Genomic DNA, 17,762 nt, shown 5'->3' with positions numbered 1-17,762 from the left:
CATAGTTGCCGCCGGGGTCACCCATGCTCCGGCGACCAATAAAAAGTTGACGTTGAGACATTTTCTAGGTGACCCCACAGCATTATTTGTATTTTGTCTACAAATAATGTGGCACAAACATCTACAAATAATGTGGCACAAACCTCTACAAATATCTCAGGAAATGGAGATCAGAGGACCGCAGGACCTCTTCTCCGTCAGTCCCCCGCTTTAGGTACATTTGAGGGGAAAAAAGTATATATATATATTATATATACACAAAAATATATGTTCTGCTGCTTATATGGATAATTCCAAGAGAACTATTAAAGGTAATCACACCATTCATATATTGACTTTCTCACATCTTGCACATATCCTTACTCCATTTTCAGTACCCAGTCCTCAGCGAGCTCTCAACACTGAACTTGCCATATCTCCTCTGCTATGTATATTTGCTCTCACCTCATTTCTTTCTAACCTTCAATTTTCTTTCTACAAGCTTTATTATGTCTCTAACTCCATTCATATTTCACCATCTCCCCTTCCTTCTCCATGTCTCAATTAACATGAACTCCTTTCTTACCTGCGTCCTCTGACACTACACAGCTATACCCCCTGCACTAAAACACACCCCATCAAAACATCCTCACACATCCTCTTTCTATCCATGCTTCTCCTCCTCGCTTCTGGGGACATCTCTCCCAATCCTGGTCCCTGCCTTATTTCTACATGCTCTCGTCCTCGCCTCTCACATGCAACCTCACCTCCTTGTTGTGTAAACCCTTCTAACCTCATCCCCATCCCCTGCCACCCTTCCTCCTCTCTCCCTTTCTCCTGTGCCCTTTGGAATGCTCGCTCCCTTTCTAACAAGTTCCTCTCTGTACATGACTTCTTTCTCTCTCACTCCCTGCTTCTCTTTGCTATAACTGAGACTTGGCTCACTTAGTCTGACACTGCTCTGGAAGCTGCCCTCTCTTATGGTGGCCTTTCTTTCTCCCACACTCCACGCCCTTATGGCAGGGGTAGAGGTGTGGGGCTCCTCAATCTGTTATCAAATCCTTTCCAACCCTCTCTCTCTTTTCCTCCTTTGAGGACACCGAGAACACTATCCAGATGTTTTCTCCTGTCACTTTCAAAGTGGCAGCCACTTATCGCTCTACCTACCTCTACTCATCCCCCTTCGGTCTTTTTCTCTCACTTTGAATCCTGGCTCTTGTCAAGGGAGATAAGGTAATTTACACCTTTTTACCAGGATCATTCACTGAGCAAAACAAGTTAGTAAAACAAATTGTAATTTATTCACTTAAAATATGTGTACACACAATGGGACACAAAATACATGAGAAAAACACACTTACTGGGGTCAGGGCTACAAAACTAGACTTTCCTAGGTGAAGTAGAATGTAAAACAAAGTCTTTAGTTGACTGGGACTTGGCCCGAAATGTCCTGGAACTCAAATTGGCATGTAGTTCCTGACGCCACCGCTGTATCCGCTCCGGAGGTGCTGAAATCCCTTGACCGGGAGCTAGCTCCAAAACGTCCTGGAACTGTTTTCGGCTCGCAATCCCAACCACGACCGCTACGCTCAATTCTCAGAACTTGGCCCCGAAAAGTGGGACTTAGAAAAATTCTCGACCTGAAATTTCTGAAGCCGGCTCGCTGCTATTTCTCCGAGAGCATCTTTTCATACCTTCAAATTTGCCGCTCCTGTTCTGGCGCTTAGAATCTCATCTCCGGATTGGCTGAGGGATTCTTATAGTGTTTCAGAGTTATTCGTGAAATACTACAGCCAATCCGAGCATGGGAAATTTCCTACCAGCCAATCAGAGCGATGCCAGTCTCTGGAAGCCGGGCAAGCAGATCTTCGGTATTTACCAAGGGCATGCGCCAACCTGGCACCTCAGCCACTTGGTATGCAGAAGCCACCCGCTGGTTCAGGCTCCATTCAGTCTGGGAAGGCAAATGGTAGTCCGAGGACTTGCCATTCATCCCAGGACGTGGGTGCTCAGCCTAAACCTCCTGCCCAAATGCTCTTCACACCTCTGGCATCCTCCGAGGCTTTCATGTCCGATGTCTGGGTAGACACGCTGGCACCAAGCTGGAAGCCCAGTGACTCACCCAGAACATCGGTCTGGAAAGACCCCGCTCATAATACCGTGCACAAGCATATATACACTTTAAACACACTGTTTAATAAAATATATACTTTATACTTCTCTAAGTCTCCTGGTTATGGGGAATAGAATAAGAATCCTGCACTTTATTCCTACAGTAGCCATATTCCCCACACAATATAACCGGGCTTAGACTTTAGAACTCCTGGCATCCTTATGTATGATTGGAGCACCCCCAGAACCCCTATACCGGATTCTGGGTGACCTGGCCATTAACTGGTCATCCCCTCTTAAACTAGGACCCCTTTACCGTTCCAGGGATACCACACATCCCTATGCCCTATTTACCTTTCTGGTCTGTGCTGAAGCAGGGAATCTTAGCGGTGAGTCACGCAAGTGTTTTCAAGGGAAGATTTTGCCAGAGCAATGTGTCTCAATGTATCCGAGAATCTGTCCTGATTCCCGGGTAAATTTTTGGGGTATCCAGCAACTCTGGAACCCGACTAGCTAGGTACATTCGGACATCACTTTCTCCGTAAAACCCCCTTGAAAGTCGTAGCCCAGCAATCTCTGCTCGCTGGCGCTGCGGGAAAGGTAAAAACACAACAATTCTTTATTGTCACATAATTTACAGAAATGCATTGACCGTTACTAGGCTCAAGAGCTGACACTCCTGAACCCCAATACAAGGATCAGAGGTAACGAAGCGGGCGTAACCTTTATTGTGAGCCTGGTTACGACCTCACCGTCACAGCTCTTTCTCTCCTCCGCCTCTCCTGTTCCTCTCCTTCGGGACTCTAACTGCCATATTGACCCTCTACCTTAGGCTTCCCGATTCTCTCCTTAACCTCTTCTTTGGGCCGTCACAGTGGACTGCAGCCAGCACCCACAAGGATGGCTACTACCTGGACCTGGTTTTCACTATAAACTTTTTGCTCTCTGACTTGTCAATTTCCCCCTTTCCTCTCTCTGACCATCATCTCATCTCATTTTCTCTCTCTCACTTCTTCCCTTCTCCACCTACATCTACCCCTCGCTTCTGCAGAAACCTGCATTCCATTAACCTCCCGATTCTTGACTCCACTTTGTGCTTCTCCCTCTCCTCTCTGTGCTGTGGGGGCCGCGGCCTACTTGGATGACATCGTCATCTATAGCAGACACTGGCAGTCCCATATAAAAAGGTTAAGGGCAGTCCCAACATCCTTAAGAGAAGCAGGGCTCACTGCCAATCCAAAAAAATGTGCCCTGGGAAAAGCCACTACAAAATACTTGGGCTATGCTGTTAGGGGAGGGATAGTAAGGCCACTTAACAGGAAGGTGGCTGCCATAAAGGAAGTCCCAACCCCACAGACAAAGACGCAGGTCCACTCCCTTTTGGGGTTAGCAGGGTATTACAGGCAGTTTATACCCAATTTCCCCGAAATTACAGCACCCCTGACAGATTTAACAAAAAAGAGTGCCCCAACCCAAGTTAGATGGTCTTGGGAGTGCCAAAACGCCTTTGACATGTTAAAGAAGTGCCTGTCAGAGGGCCCTGCTCTTCGGAGCCCACATTTTAAAGAGCCATTGATAATTCAGACAGATGCCTCCAAGGTACGACTGGGAGCAGTTCTGTCCCAACAATTTGATGTTGTTGAACACCCCATATTGTTCATCAGCTGGAAGCTGTTCTCAAGGAAAGTGAGGTATTCCGTCATTGAGGAGTGCCTCGCTGTAAAATGGGCAATTGAGGCCTTGAGGCATTATGTTGCGGGGGTACACTTCACCCTGGTCACTGACCACACACCCTTGAAATGGTTGAACACCATGAAAGACACAAACTCGAGGTTGACCCGATGGTACATGGACCACCAGTCTTACTCTTTTGATATACAGCATAGGCCTGGCAAGGAACATGGAAATGTCGATTTTTTTTGTCAAGAGGAGTGGAGGGTCGGGCTTCAGCCGTGTGGGGCCCTAGCCACACACAAACAGGGGAGGTATGTGACAGGGTGAAGTCAGGGCCTGCTAGTTATGCCTGGGAAACATTCATCTGAGTCCTTCATCCAGCACTCAGATGGTTAACCCAGGAAGAATAGCTGAGCAATCAGGAAGTAAGCAGACATACCTGACAACCAGCATGATATATAAGGAAGCCATTGCTTGTAAGCAGGTGGCTGTCCCATTCTACAGACTATCCTAGACAAGCTGCTCTGCAGATGGATTCACAACTCTCGCTCTAAACCCCAGTAAGAACTTTTAATATTGTTTCCTGACTGTGGTGATGTATGTTAAAGTGTTGGTAACTGGACATAGCCAGCCAACCTGATAGATAGGGCTTGGATTGTTAGTAAGTTCTCTCAATGTTTAGTAGATATTATTTTGCTTTTGTGTTGCCTTAAAGGGACAGTGTGCCCACATGTTTAGTTATGCTGTGGAGAAATAAAGTCACCGAACATTTGCTTTAACCTGAACTTATATGTGTGAACTATTGTCTGACCTCGGCCACAGGCCGTCCTGCCACAGAGCCGTATTTACAATGTATACGGAAATTAAAAGCTTGTTCACAACAATAAAGACATCGTAGGTGGTTTGTCTCCTCAACGCCCCCGTCCCCTCAGTGGCACGATGGTTTGGGGAACCTTCCCCTGCTGTTGACCTCATTGCCGTCGTTTCTGTGGGCTCCGTCACGTCACATCCGTTTTTCCAAAACGTCACTTCCGGTTTCGGTTTAGCAAATATTTGGGCACTTTATTTTTGTTACTTATATAGTGTTTCGTATTATCATTTTACTTCACTATTTCACTTGAAACACAATATTTACTTTGGGAGCGCCAAATTGATCACTATTTGCTCAAACAAGACGGAGCTCCTCATACTTCCTCCCAAGCCTGGCCCTACTGCCCCTTTCTACATTACTGTTGGCAGTACTATCACACACCCAGTATCAGAAGTACACTGGCTAGGGGTCACATTTGACTCCTCCCTCACATTCACAGTATCGCTAAAACCTGTTGTTTTTACCTCTGTAACATTGCAAAGATACACCCTTTCCCCTGTCCTTCTACAGCTAAAACTCTAACACAGGCCCTCATTCTCTCCTGTTTTGACTATTGTAACCTTCTACTGTACGGCCTTCCTGCCTCTCACCTGTCTCCCCTAAAGTCTATCCTAAATGCTGCTGCTAGAATCACTTTACTCTCTCCTAAACCTCTCAGCGTCTCTTCTGCTGATATCCCTCACCTGGCTTTCTTTTCAATTCAGTATCACTTACAAAGTTCTCCTCCTCACTTTAATGCTATACACTCTTCTGATCCTCCTTATATCTCAACCCTCGCTATGCACCTGCCCGACTCTTGCATTCTGCTCAAAGATGTCTTCTGTCTCCCCCTTGTGTGTCTAAAGCTGTCTCCCGCCTAAACCCTTCTCACTGACTGCCCCACACCTCTGGAATGCCCTTCCCCTCAATATCCAACTGGCCCCCTCTCTCTCCACCTTTAGGACCTTTCTTAAAACACACGACTGTAACAAAGCACATGGGTAGCTCCTCTTGCTGATACTATACATCCCATATGCATTGACACTGACCCATTGCAGACACACTTACCAGAACACCCACACACTGTCTCTGTTTATTCTTCCTACTTACCACTTAGATTGTAAACTCTTCAGGGCAGGGACTCCCTTTTCTATTGTTACTTTCATGTGTGAAGTGCTTATTCCCACTACGGATTATATTATTATGTCACGTGTATTACTGCTGTGAAGTTCCTGGACAACTCGATATAAATACAGTTAGACATACTGTACATGCATACACACCAGCAAACGGGATAGAAAGTGAGGTCTGGGTGACACTGTGGACGTGGATTTATCTGGCAATGGTAGAAACAAGCTTCTTTTCCTCCTTCTCCAGGTTTGAGCAGCCTCAGAAGACTCAGGCTTTCTTCCTATGGCAGGAGCTGGATGAATACTGTGACTGGGAGTCTGAGCAAACGGACGGTCTCTCCCAGCATCCTGTCTCTTCACATAGTGTAGGTAAGAACATGCCACACGTATGTGATAGGTGAGTGACATGTTGTATCATGTTGCATTGAATACCTAAAGCATACAGTGGTTTATTATATATATATATATAGTATATAGTGACGGGGTCATAGATTCTGTATGCCAGAGTGAGTGGCAGTGTGCCTACTTTTCAGCATGCGAGAAGTCAAACTCCTCTAGTTAGGGAACTGCTGGTTGCAAGGTTTTTTTCAGGCGGTCAGCAGCCTGCCAGAAGAGACTTTCCCCAACAGGGGACACTGGTTGGTATGGTTCCCCAGGCCTGCAGGGGGCAGGGCCTGCTGGGACTGCCTGGGACCCACACCCAGGAACAGACTCTTATCTTCAAGGAACCGGCTGCTGAGGGAGCAGAGCGGTCCTGACAGTGTTGTAGTATACAGAAGGATTTCCTGGACCGTCTTGGGACCGAGTTCCCCCAAACACAGAGAAGGACTTTATGTTATATGCTTGTTCCAGATCTGAGTGTATTGTTTAAAACTGGAAACTGGCTTAGCCAGCCAGTGTGTAGACACTTACCCCATGTCCATACAGTTTGCGTGGCCTTTTCTCAAGCCGGGATCGCCACCGTTCCCAGTCCTTTAAGTAATGCTCCTCTTCACGCCAAAGGAAGCCCACTCCCTGTGTGGCAGCCTGGGACATTTAGCCGCCGGCATCTTGCCGAACCATCCTATCGCTTCCATTCAGCAGCCGCTGATCAGCCGCAGGGATACTTAGCCGCAGGGATACTTAGCCGCTGGGCGTTTTCAGCGCAAAGGTAAGCCCCTAATCTTACCATTACCTTAAAACCCCTAACGGACCCCTTACATTAAAACCCCCAACCTTAACGCCTTACCCATTACCCTAACCTTACCCCTTACACTGAAAAGCTTTAACTCTTACCCTAAAACCCCCAAAGTTAACCCCCTAATACTAATACACTTACTTCAGTGGTGGCGGCTAAACAGCTGCGGTGAGATGTCCGCCTGTGCGGTGCTGAGTAGTGCTGAAGCGAGGTGATGATATTGTCCCGGCCAAGCTTATTCTAAAGCTTGCCGGGTTAAATGCGGGGCTTTTCTCCGATTTGAACGGAGTTTCCCGCGCGGCGGCGGCTAATGGCGCTTATCATTGAAAGCGCCCGCGGCGTGGGAAAACTAAAAAAAAAAAACGAGCGCTGCCGCGTTTAAAAACAAACCGCGGAGAAAGCCGCATTAGATTAAAGGCGGCCGCCTCGGTAGCTTCCTCAGGGTGACTTAATTAACAGCGGACAATGTTACTTAATTAACAGCGGACAATGTTACGGCTAGCTGCCTTTGTTATGCAATTTTAGCATTTTCCTTTTCATTTTGAGAATTTTCCAAAATTTGCTAAAAATCCCCCCCGAAAAACAAACAAATTGTGTTTTGGCAAATCCTAACCCAAACCCTAAAGGGTTCCCTGCAATGTTCAGGTTTGAAAATTGTACCATTACAGAAGAAATTACAATGCATCTGATCTTAGACGCGCTATTAGAGAGGGTTGGGGTTCCTTACAATGCATCTGATCTCAGACGCGCTATTAGAGAGGGTTGGGGTTCCTTACAATGCATCTGATCACAGACGCGCTATTAGAGAGGGTTGGGGTTCCTTACAATGCATCTGATCACAGACGCGCTATTAGAGAGGGTTGGGGTTCCTTACAATGCATCTGATCACAGACGCGCTATTAGAGAGGGTTGGGGTTCCTTACAATGCATCTGATCTCAGACGCGCTATTAGAGAGGGTTGGGGATCCTTACAATGCATCTGATCACAGACGCGCTATTAGAGAGGGTTGGGGTTCCTTACAATGCATCTGATCTCAGACGCGCTATTAGAGAGGGTTGGGGTTCCTTACAATGCATCTGATCTCAGACGCGCTATTAGAGAGGGTTGGGGTTCCTTACAATGCATCTGATCACAGACGCGCTATTAGAGAGGGTTGGGGTTCCTTACAATGCATCTGATCTCAGACGCGCTATTAGAGAGGGTTGGGGTTCCTTACAATGCATCTGATCTCAGACGCGTTATTAGAGAGGGTTGGGGTTCCTTACAATGCATCTGATCACAGACCCGCTATTAGAGAGGGTTGGGGTTCCTTACAATGCATCTGATCTCAGACGCGCTATTAGAGAGGGTTGGGGTTCCTTACAATGCATCTGATCTCAGACGCGCTAGTAGAGAGGGTTGGGGTTCCTTACAATGCATCTGATCACAGACGCGCTATTAGAGAGGGTTGAGGTTCCTTACAATGCATCTGATCTCAGACGCGCTATTAGAGAGGGTTGGGGTTCCTTACAATGCATCTGATCTCAGACGCGCTATTAGAGAGGGTTGAGGTTCCTTACAATGCATCTGATCACAGACGCGCTATTAGAGAGGGTTGGGGTTCCTTACAATGCATCTGATCACAGACGCGCTATTAGAGAGGGTTGGGGTTCCTTACAATGCATCTGATCTCAGACGCGCTATTAGAGAGGGTTGGGGTTCCTTACAATGCATCTGATCTCAGTCGCGCTATTAGAGAGGGTTGGGGTTCCTTACAATGCATCTGATCACAGACCCGCTATTAGAGAGGGTTGGGGTTCCTTACAATGCATCTGATCTCAGACGCGCTATTAGAGAGGGTTGGGGTTCCTTACAATGCATCTGATCTCAGACGCGCTATTAGAGAGGGTTGGGGTTCCTTACAATGCATCTGATCTCAGACGCGCTATTAGAGAGGGTTGGGGTTCCTTACAATGCATCTGATCTCAGACGCGCTGTTAGAGAGGGTTGGCGTTCCTTACAATGCATCTGATCTCAGACGCGCTATTAGAGAGGGTTGGGGTTCCTTACAATGCATCTGATCTCAGACGCGCTATTAGAGAGGGTTGAGGTTCCTTACAATGCATCTGATCACAGACGCGCTATTAGAGAAGGTTGGGGTTCCTTACAATGCATCTGATCACAGACGCGCTATTAGAGAGGGTTGGGGTTCCTTACAATGCATCTGATCTCAGACGCGCTATTAGAGAGGGTTGGGGTTCCTTACAATGCATCTGATCACAGACGCGCTATTAGAGAGGATTGAGGTTCCTTACAATGCATCTGATCTCAGACGTGCTATTAGAGAGGGTTGGGGTTCCTTACAATACATCTGATCCCAGACGCGCTATTAGAGAGGGTTGGGGTTCCTTACAATGCATCTGATCACAGACGCGCTATTAGAGAGGATTGAGGTTCCTTACAATGCATCTGATCACAGACGCGCTATTAGAGAGGGTTGGGGTTCCTTACAATGCATCTGATCACAGACGCGCTATTAGAGAGGGTTGGGGTTCCTTACAATGCATCTGATCTCAGACGCGCTATTAGAGAGGGTTGGGGTTCCTTACAATGCATCTGATCACAGACGCGCTATTAGAGAGGATTGAGGTTCCTTACAATGCATCTGATCTCAGACGTGCTATTAGAGAGGGTTGGGGTTCCTTACAATACATCTGATCCCAGACGCGCTATTAGAGAGGGTTGGGGTTCCTTACAATGCATCTGATCACAGACGCGCTATTAGAGAGGATTGAGGTTCCTTACAATGCATCTGATCTCAGACGTGCTATTAGAGAGGGTTGGGGTTCCTTACAATACATCTGATCCCAGACGCGCTATTAGAGAGGGTTGGGGTTCCTTACAATGCATCTGATCTCAGACGCGCTATTAGAGAGGGTTGGGGTTCTTTACAATGCATCTGATCCCAGACGCGCTATTAGAGAGAGTTGGGGTTCCTTACAATGCATCTGATCTCAGACGCGCTATTAGAGAGGGTTGGGGTTCCTTACAATGCATCTGATCTCAGACGCTCTATTAGAGAGGGTTGGGGCTACACAGGTTAAAAAACACACAGTCATAGACGCTCAATGCCAATAGCTTAAATTAACATTATCCACTGTTGATGAGGTCACCCTGAGGAAGCCATCATCACCCCGCTCCAACACCCCGCCGCACAGGAAGTGCGCTCTCTCTGGTGTGAATACTGTAGGTGCGCTATTTAAGGGACCGGGGTGGTATGCATCTTTCTCTTGGGATTTAGCATGCAGGATGGGAATAATACCTGTGTATAGTGTAATATACCAGCCGCACGTCTCTCTCACTGTTGTTGTAGGTTTTCTTTCCCTGTTATTTCCCAGTAATGCGTATTACCTGACCCCCTCCTTGGAACTTGTTTTTTTGTGATGTGGGATTGATCCTCCCCCCAGGTATCGGCTCCGGTTCTGCGGGGCACGTACAGCAGGCCCGGGGGCTCCTGGATTCTGGCTCGGACGGGATGCAGCGGACAGATTTGGGATCGGCGGCTCGGGTGGCCCTGACGGCTCTGTGCGAACCCTGGATGCGCTTCCTGAGATACGATATCACGTCGTTCCTGGAGTAAGTGCCGGCGGCAAAGTGTGAGGTTACCACATCCTCAGGCGGAGAGCTAGATAGTTATTTTAACCCCACCACTGCCAGAGGTCTCGGAACACCTTCAAAGCCAGGGATTTGTGCGCCATTAACCTGTACTTTGCCAGAGACCAGTGCTGCATTAAATGGCAGAGATATGCGCAGGCACTAACCCCTTCAGTGCCAGAGACCGGTACTGCGCTAACCCCTTCCCTTACAGATCTGTGTGGCGTTAACCCCTTCATAACCAGCTATCTGTGCAACATTACCCTTTACTGACAGAGACCTGTGCATCATTAACCAGTTCCCAGCCAGAGACCTGTGCATCATTAACCAGTTCCCAGCCAGAGACCTGTGCATCATTAACCAGTTCCCAGCCAGAGACCTGTGCATCATTAACCATTTCCCAGCCAGAGACCTGTGCATCATTAACCATTTCCCAGCCAGAGACCTGTGCATCATTAACCAGTTCCCAGCCAGAGACCTGTGCATCATTAACCATTTCCCAGCCAGAGACCTGTGCATCATTAACCATTTCCCAGCCAGAGACCTGTGCATCATTAACCAGTTCCCAGCCAGAGACCTGTGCATCATTAACCATTTCCCAGCCAGAGACCTGTGCATCATTAACCATTTCCCAGCCAGAGACCTGTGCATCATTAACCATTTCCCAGCCAGAGACCTGTGCAGCATCATTAACCATTTCCCAGCCAGAGACCTGTGCATCATTAACCATTTCCCAGCCAGAGACCTGTGCATCATTAACCAGTTCCCAGCCAGAGACCTGTGCATCATTAACCAGTTCCCAGCCAGAGACCTGTGCATCATTAACCATTTCCCAGCCAGAGACCTGTGCATCATTAACCATTTCCCAGCCAGAGACCTGTGCAGCATCATTAACCATTTCCCAGCCAGAGACCTGTGCATCATTAACCATTTCCCAGCCAGAGACCTGTGGATCATTAACCATTTCCCAACCCGAGACCTGTGCATCATTAACCATTTCCTAGCCAGAGACCTGTGCATCATTAACCATTTCCCAGCCAGAGACCTGTGCATCATTAACCATTTCCCAGCCAGAGACCTGTGCATCATTAACCATTTCCCAGCCAGAGACCTGTGCAGCATCATTAACCATTTCCCAGCCAGAGACCTGTGCATCATTAACCATTTCCCAGCCAGAGACCTGTGCATCATTAACCAGTTCCCAGCCAGAGACCTGTGCATCATTAACCAGTTCCCAGCCAGAGACCTGTGCATCATTAACCATTTCCCAGCCAGAGACCTGTGCATCATTAACCATTTCCCAGCCAGAGACCTGTGCATCATTAACCATTTCCCAGCCAGAGACCTGTGCAGCATCATTAACCATTTCCCAGCCAGAGACCTGTGCATCATTAACCATTTCCCAGCCAGAGACCTGTGGATCATTAACCATTTCCCAACCCGAGACCTGTGCATCATTAACCATTTCCCAGCCCGAGACCTGTGCATCATTAACCAGTTCCCAGCCAAAGACCTGTGCATCATTAACCAGTTCCCAGCCAGAGACCTGTGCATCATTAACCATTTCCCAGCCAGAGACCTGTGCATCATTAACCATTTCCCAGGCAAAGACCTGTGCATCATTAACCATTTCCCAGCCAGAGACCTGTGCATCATTAACCATTTCCCAGCCAGAGACCTGTGCATCATTAACCATTTCCCAGCCAGAGACCTGTGCATCATTAACCATTTCCCAGCCAGAGACCTGTGCATCATTAACCATTTCCCAGCCAGAGACCTGTGCATCATTAACCATTTCCCAGCCAGAGACCTGTGCATCATTAACCATTTCCCAGCCAAAGACCTGTGCATCATTAACCATTTCCCAGCCAGAGACCTGTGCATCATTAACCATTTCCTAGCCAGAGACCTGTGCATCATTAACCATTTCCCAGCCAGAGACCTGTGCATCATTAACCATTTCCCAGCCAGAGACCTGTGCATCATTAACCATTTCCCAGCCAAAGACCTGTGCATCATTAACCATTTCCCAGCCAGAGACCTGTGCATCATTAACCGTTTCCCATCCGGATATATGTGTCGCATTAACCCCTTCACTGCCAGACACACACAGAGCCCCGCCCCTCAGGCCCAGCTGGAAGGATGCGGGTGTTTGTGCGATACTGGCCTCCCTGAGAGACAGCCGTGCTATTACATCACTGTCAGAGATATGGGAACTGGCCTCTTCTCCGCCGGCTAAGGATTTCCTTATAATAAGCAGCTGGGCCTGTTCACTCGCTGCCCTAAAGTGTCACTTGTTAGAGCTGTCCTCCTAATATGGGACCAGGATAAAAGCCACCAACCCTCTGATCGCCCTGCCCATTGATGCAAACACTGGTGTGTCTTACTTAAGAACCAGAAGGGTTAATGTTGGTGATGCAACATACATCAGCCGAGGGACACTTGAGACGCCAGGTGAGAAGGAAGCCTGTTACTCCGCCCTGAGTGCCCCGCTCATCACATGCCTGCTGCTCACAGCATCTGAGCAGCTGTAAGGGAGACGGGCACAAGGAATGGGTGCCGTGCAGAGATGCAGCCTGTACGTGGGCGCAGGGCAGCACCCAGGAATCGCCAGCAGTGTAAAGCAACCCTGCGGTAAGCTGGGCGCTGGGAGAGGCTGCACATTGAGTCCCGGATGCACAAAAGGGTGCGAAGCTTAGCACGCATTCACTCCGCAGCTTAGCACGCATTCACTCCGCAGCTTAGCACGCATTCACTCCGCAGCTTAGCACGTATTCACTCCGAAGCTTAGCACGCATTCACTCTGCAGCTTAGCACGCATTCACTCCGAAGCTTAGCACGCATTCACTCTGCAGCTTAGCACGCATTCACTCTGCAGCTTAGCACGCATTCACTCCGCAGCTTAGCATGCATTCACTCCGCAGCTTAGCACGCATTCACTCCGCAGCTTAGCACGCATTCACTCCGAAGCTTAGCACGCATTCACTCCGGAGCTTAGCAGGCATTCACTCCCCAGCTTAGCACGCATTCACTCCGCAGCTTAGCACGCATTCACTCCCCAGCTTAGCACGCATTCACTCCGCAGCTTAGCACGCATTCACTCCGCAGCTTAGCACGCATTCACTCCGCAGCTTAGCACGCATTCACTCCGCAGCTTAGCACGCATTCACTCCGCAGCTTAGCACGCATTCACTCCGCAGCTTAGCACGCATTCACTCCCCAGCTTAGCACGCATTCACTCCGAAGCTTAGCACGCATTCACTCCGAAGCTTAGCACGCATTCACTCCGCAGCTTAGCACGCATTCACCGCAGCTTAGCACGCATTCACTCCGCAGCTTAGCACGCATTCACTCCGAAGCTTAGCACGCATTCACTCCGGAGCTTAGCAGGCATTCACTCCCCAGCTTAGCACGCATTCACTCCGCAGCTTAGCACGCATTCACTCCCCAGCTTAGCACGCATTCACTCCGCAGCTTAGCACGCATTCACTCCGCAGCTTAGCACGCATTCACTCCGCAGCTTAGCACGCATTCACTCCGCAGCTTAGCACGCATTCACTCCGCAGCTTAGCACGCATTCACTCCGCAGCTTAGCACGCATTCACTCCCCATCTTAGCACGCATTCACTCCGAAGCTTAGCACGCATTCACTCCGAAGCTTAGCACGCATTCACTCCGCAGCTTAGCACGCATTCACCGCAGCTTAGCACGCATTCACTCCGCAGCTTAGCACGCATTCACTCCGAAGCTTAGCATGCATTCACTCCGAAGTTTAGCACGCATTCACTCTGCAGCTTAGCACGCATTCACTCCGCAGCTTAGCACGCATTCACTCTGCAGCTTAGCACGCATTCACTCCGAAGCTTAGCACGCATTCACTCTGCAGCTTAGCACGCATTCACTCTGCAGCTTACCACGCATTCACTCCGAAGCTTAGCACGCATTCACTCCGCAGCTTAGCACGCATTCACTCCCCAGCTTAGCACGCATTCACTCCGAAGCTTAGCACGCATTCACACCGCAGCTTAGCACGCATTCACTCCGCAGCTTAGCACGCATTCACTCCGCAGCTTAGCACGCATTCACTCCCCAGCTTAGCACGCATTCACTCCCCAGCTTAGCACACATTCACTCCGAAGCTTAGCACGCATTCACTCCGCAGCTTAGCACGCATTCACTTCGCAGCTTAGCACGCATTCACACCGCAGCTTAGCACGCATTCACTCCGCAGCTTAGCACGCATTCACTCCGCAGCTTAGCACGCATTCACTCCGAAGCTTAGCATGCATTCACTCCGCAGCTTAGCACGCATTCACTCCGCAGCTTAGCACGCATTCACTCCGCAGCTTAGCACGCATTCACTCCCCAGCTTAGCACGCATTCACTCCCCAGCTTAGCACACATTCACTCCGAAGCTTAGCACGCATTCACTCCGCAGCTTAGCACGCATTCACTCCGAAGCTTAGCACGCATTCACTCCGCAGCTTAGCACGCATTCACTCCGCAGCTTAGCACGCATTCACTCCGCAGCTTAGCACGCATTCATTCACTCCGCAGCTTAGCACGCATTCACGCCGCAGCTTAGCACGCATTCACTCCGCAGCTTAGCACGCATTCACTCCGCAGCTTAGCACGCATTCACTCCGCAGCTTAGCACGCATTCACTCCGCAGCTTAGCACGCATTCACTCCGCAGCTTAGCACGCATTCACTCCGCAGCTTAGCACGCATTCATTCACTCCGCAGCTTAGCACGCATTCACGCCGCAGCTTAGCACGCATTCACTCCGCAGCTTAGCACGCATTCACTCCGCAGCTTAGCACGCATTCACTCCGCAGCTTAGCATGCATTCACTCCGCAGCTTAGCACGCATTCACTCCCCAGCTTAGCACACATTCACTCCGCAGCTTAGCACGCTTTCACTCCGCAGCTTAGCACCCTTTAGTGACTCTGGCTCCTAGACGGCTGTAATTCCTGCCTTGAAGTTTGGCTGCTGGAAGCTCCAGTGAATCGTTGCAGAACTTGGGGGGTCTAGATATTAAAGTAACTTTACAGCAAGATCCGTTTAAAACCCCCACCCTTCCCAGAATCATTGTGTTAATGTCTTAGCCCCAGTTTTTTCCGTGTCAGCTTGTCATTGTGCAAAATGAGGCGTTAGGGGGAGTTACATGGCGCACAGATTGTGCGTCTGGCGTTGTGCACCTCTCCCTATCACTTTCCTCCCTTTAATCTGCCAACATGAAGTCTAACAATCTGCACTAGATCTAAGGAACAGTTTATATTACATTTGACACAACTGTGCACTGAAAAAATGAGGGATGGGGGATCCCTCATTTTCTCTCCCCCATTCCTCTTATTTTCTCTCCCCCATTCCTCTCATTTTCTCTTCCCCATTCCTCTTATTTTCTCTTCCCCATTCCTCTTATTTTCTCTCCCCCATTCCTCTCATTTTCTCTCCCCCATTCCTCTCATTTTCTCTCCCTCATCCCTCTCATTTTCTCTCCCCCATCCCTCTCATTCTCTCTCCCCCCATCCCTCTCATTTTCTCTCCCCCATCCCTCTCATTCTCTCTCCCCCCATCCCTCTCATTTTCTCTCCCCCATCCCTCTCATTTTCTCTCCCCCATCCCTCATTTTCTCTCCCCCATCCCTCATTTTCTCTCCCCCATCCCTCTCATTCTCTCTCCCCATCCCTCTCATTCTCTCTACCCATTCCTCTCATTTTCTCTCCCCATCCCTCTCATTTTCTCTCCCCATCCCTCTCATTTTCTCTCCCCCATCCCTCTCATTTTCTCTCCCCCATTCCTCTCATTTTCTCTCCCCCATCCCTCTCATTCTCTCTCCCCCATTCCTCTCATTTTCTCTCCCCATCCCTCTCATTTTCTCTCCCCCATCCCTCTCATTTTCACTCCGCAGCTTAGCACGCATTCACTCCCCAGCTAAGCACGCATTCACTCCGCAGCTTAGCACGCATTCACTCCGCAGCTTAGCACGCATTCACTCCCCAGCTTAGCATGCATTCACTCCGAAGCTTAGCACGCATTCACTCCGCAGCTTAGCACGCATTCACTCCGCAGCTTAGCACGCATTCACTCCGAAGCTTAGCACGCATTCACTCCGCAGCTTAGCACGCATTCACTCCACAGCTTAGCACGCATTCACTCCGCAGCTTAGCACGCATTCACTCCCCAGCTTAGCACGCATTCACTCCGAAGCTTAGCACGCATTCACTCCGCAGCTTAGAACGCATTCACTCCGAAGCTTAGCACGCATTCACTCCGCAGCTTAGCACGCATTCACTCCGCAGCTTAGCACGCATTCACTCCGAAGCTTAGCACGCATTCACGCCGCAGCTTAGCACGCATTCACTCCCCAGCTAAGCACGCATTCACTCCGAAGCTTAGCACGCATTCACTCCGAAGCTTAGCACGCATTCACTCCGAAGCTTAGCACGCATTCACTCCGCAGCTTAGCACGCATTCACTCCCCAGCTAAGCACGCATTCACTCCGCAGCTTAGCACGCATTCACTCCGAAGCTTAGCACGCATTCACTCCGCAGCTTAGCACGCATTCACTCCGCAGCTTAGCACGCATTCACTCCCCAGCTAAGCACGCATTCACTTCGCAGCTTAGCACGCATTCACTCCGAAGCTTAGCACGCATTCACTCCGCAGCTTAGCACGCATTCACTCCGCAGCTTAGCACGCATTCACTCCGCAGCTTAGCACGCATTCACTCCGCAGCTTAGCACGCATTCACTCCGCAGCTTAGCACGCATTCACTCCGCAGCTTAGCACGCATTCACTCCGCAGCTTAGCACGCATTCACTCCGCAGCTTAGCACGCATTCACTCCGAAGCTTAGCACGCATTCACTCCGCAGCTTAGCACGCATTCACGCCGCAGCTTAGCACGCATTCACTCCGCAGCTTAGCACGCATTCACTCCGCAGCTTAGCACGCATTCACCGCAGCTTAGCACGCATTCACTCCGCAGCTTAGCACGCATTCACTCCGCAGTTTAGCACGCATTCACTCCGCAGCTTAGCACGCATTCACTCCGCAGCTTAGCACGCATTCACTCCGCAGCTTAGCACGCATTCACTCCGCAGCTTAGCACGCATTCACTCCGCAGCTTAGCACACATTAGTGACTCTGGCTCCTAGACGGCTGTAATTCCTGCCTTGAAGTTTGGCTGCTGGAAGCTCCA

The 17,762-nt window shown here is 49.5% G+C and overlaps 1 protein-coding gene across 1 annotated transcript in view; it reads left to right on the top strand.

Annotated features, from left to right (window-relative positions):
* Positions 1 to 17,762, top strand: part of LOC142493975 (uncharacterized) — a 122,818-nt gene that overhangs the window by 86,569 nt on the left and 18,487 nt on the right. Inside the window, exons 13-14 of the mRNA XM_075598801.1 lie at positions 5,993 to 6,114; positions 10,370 to 10,538. Coding sequence (XP_075454916.1) covers positions 5,993 to 6,114; positions 10,370 to 10,538 — 291 coding nt within the window. The remainder of the gene's footprint in view (positions 1 to 5,992; positions 6,115 to 10,369; positions 10,539 to 17,762) is intronic.

This window comes from Ascaphus truei, chromosome 4 (genome assembly GCF_040206685.1).
Source record: "Ascaphus truei isolate aAscTru1 chromosome 4, aAscTru1.hap1, whole genome shotgun sequence".
NCBI classification, from domain to species: domain Eukaryota; kingdom Metazoa; phylum Chordata; class Amphibia; order Anura; family Ascaphidae; genus Ascaphus; species Ascaphus truei.
Note: the sequence above shows the minus strand (reverse complement) of the source record. Positions and strands in the feature narration are given on the sequence as shown.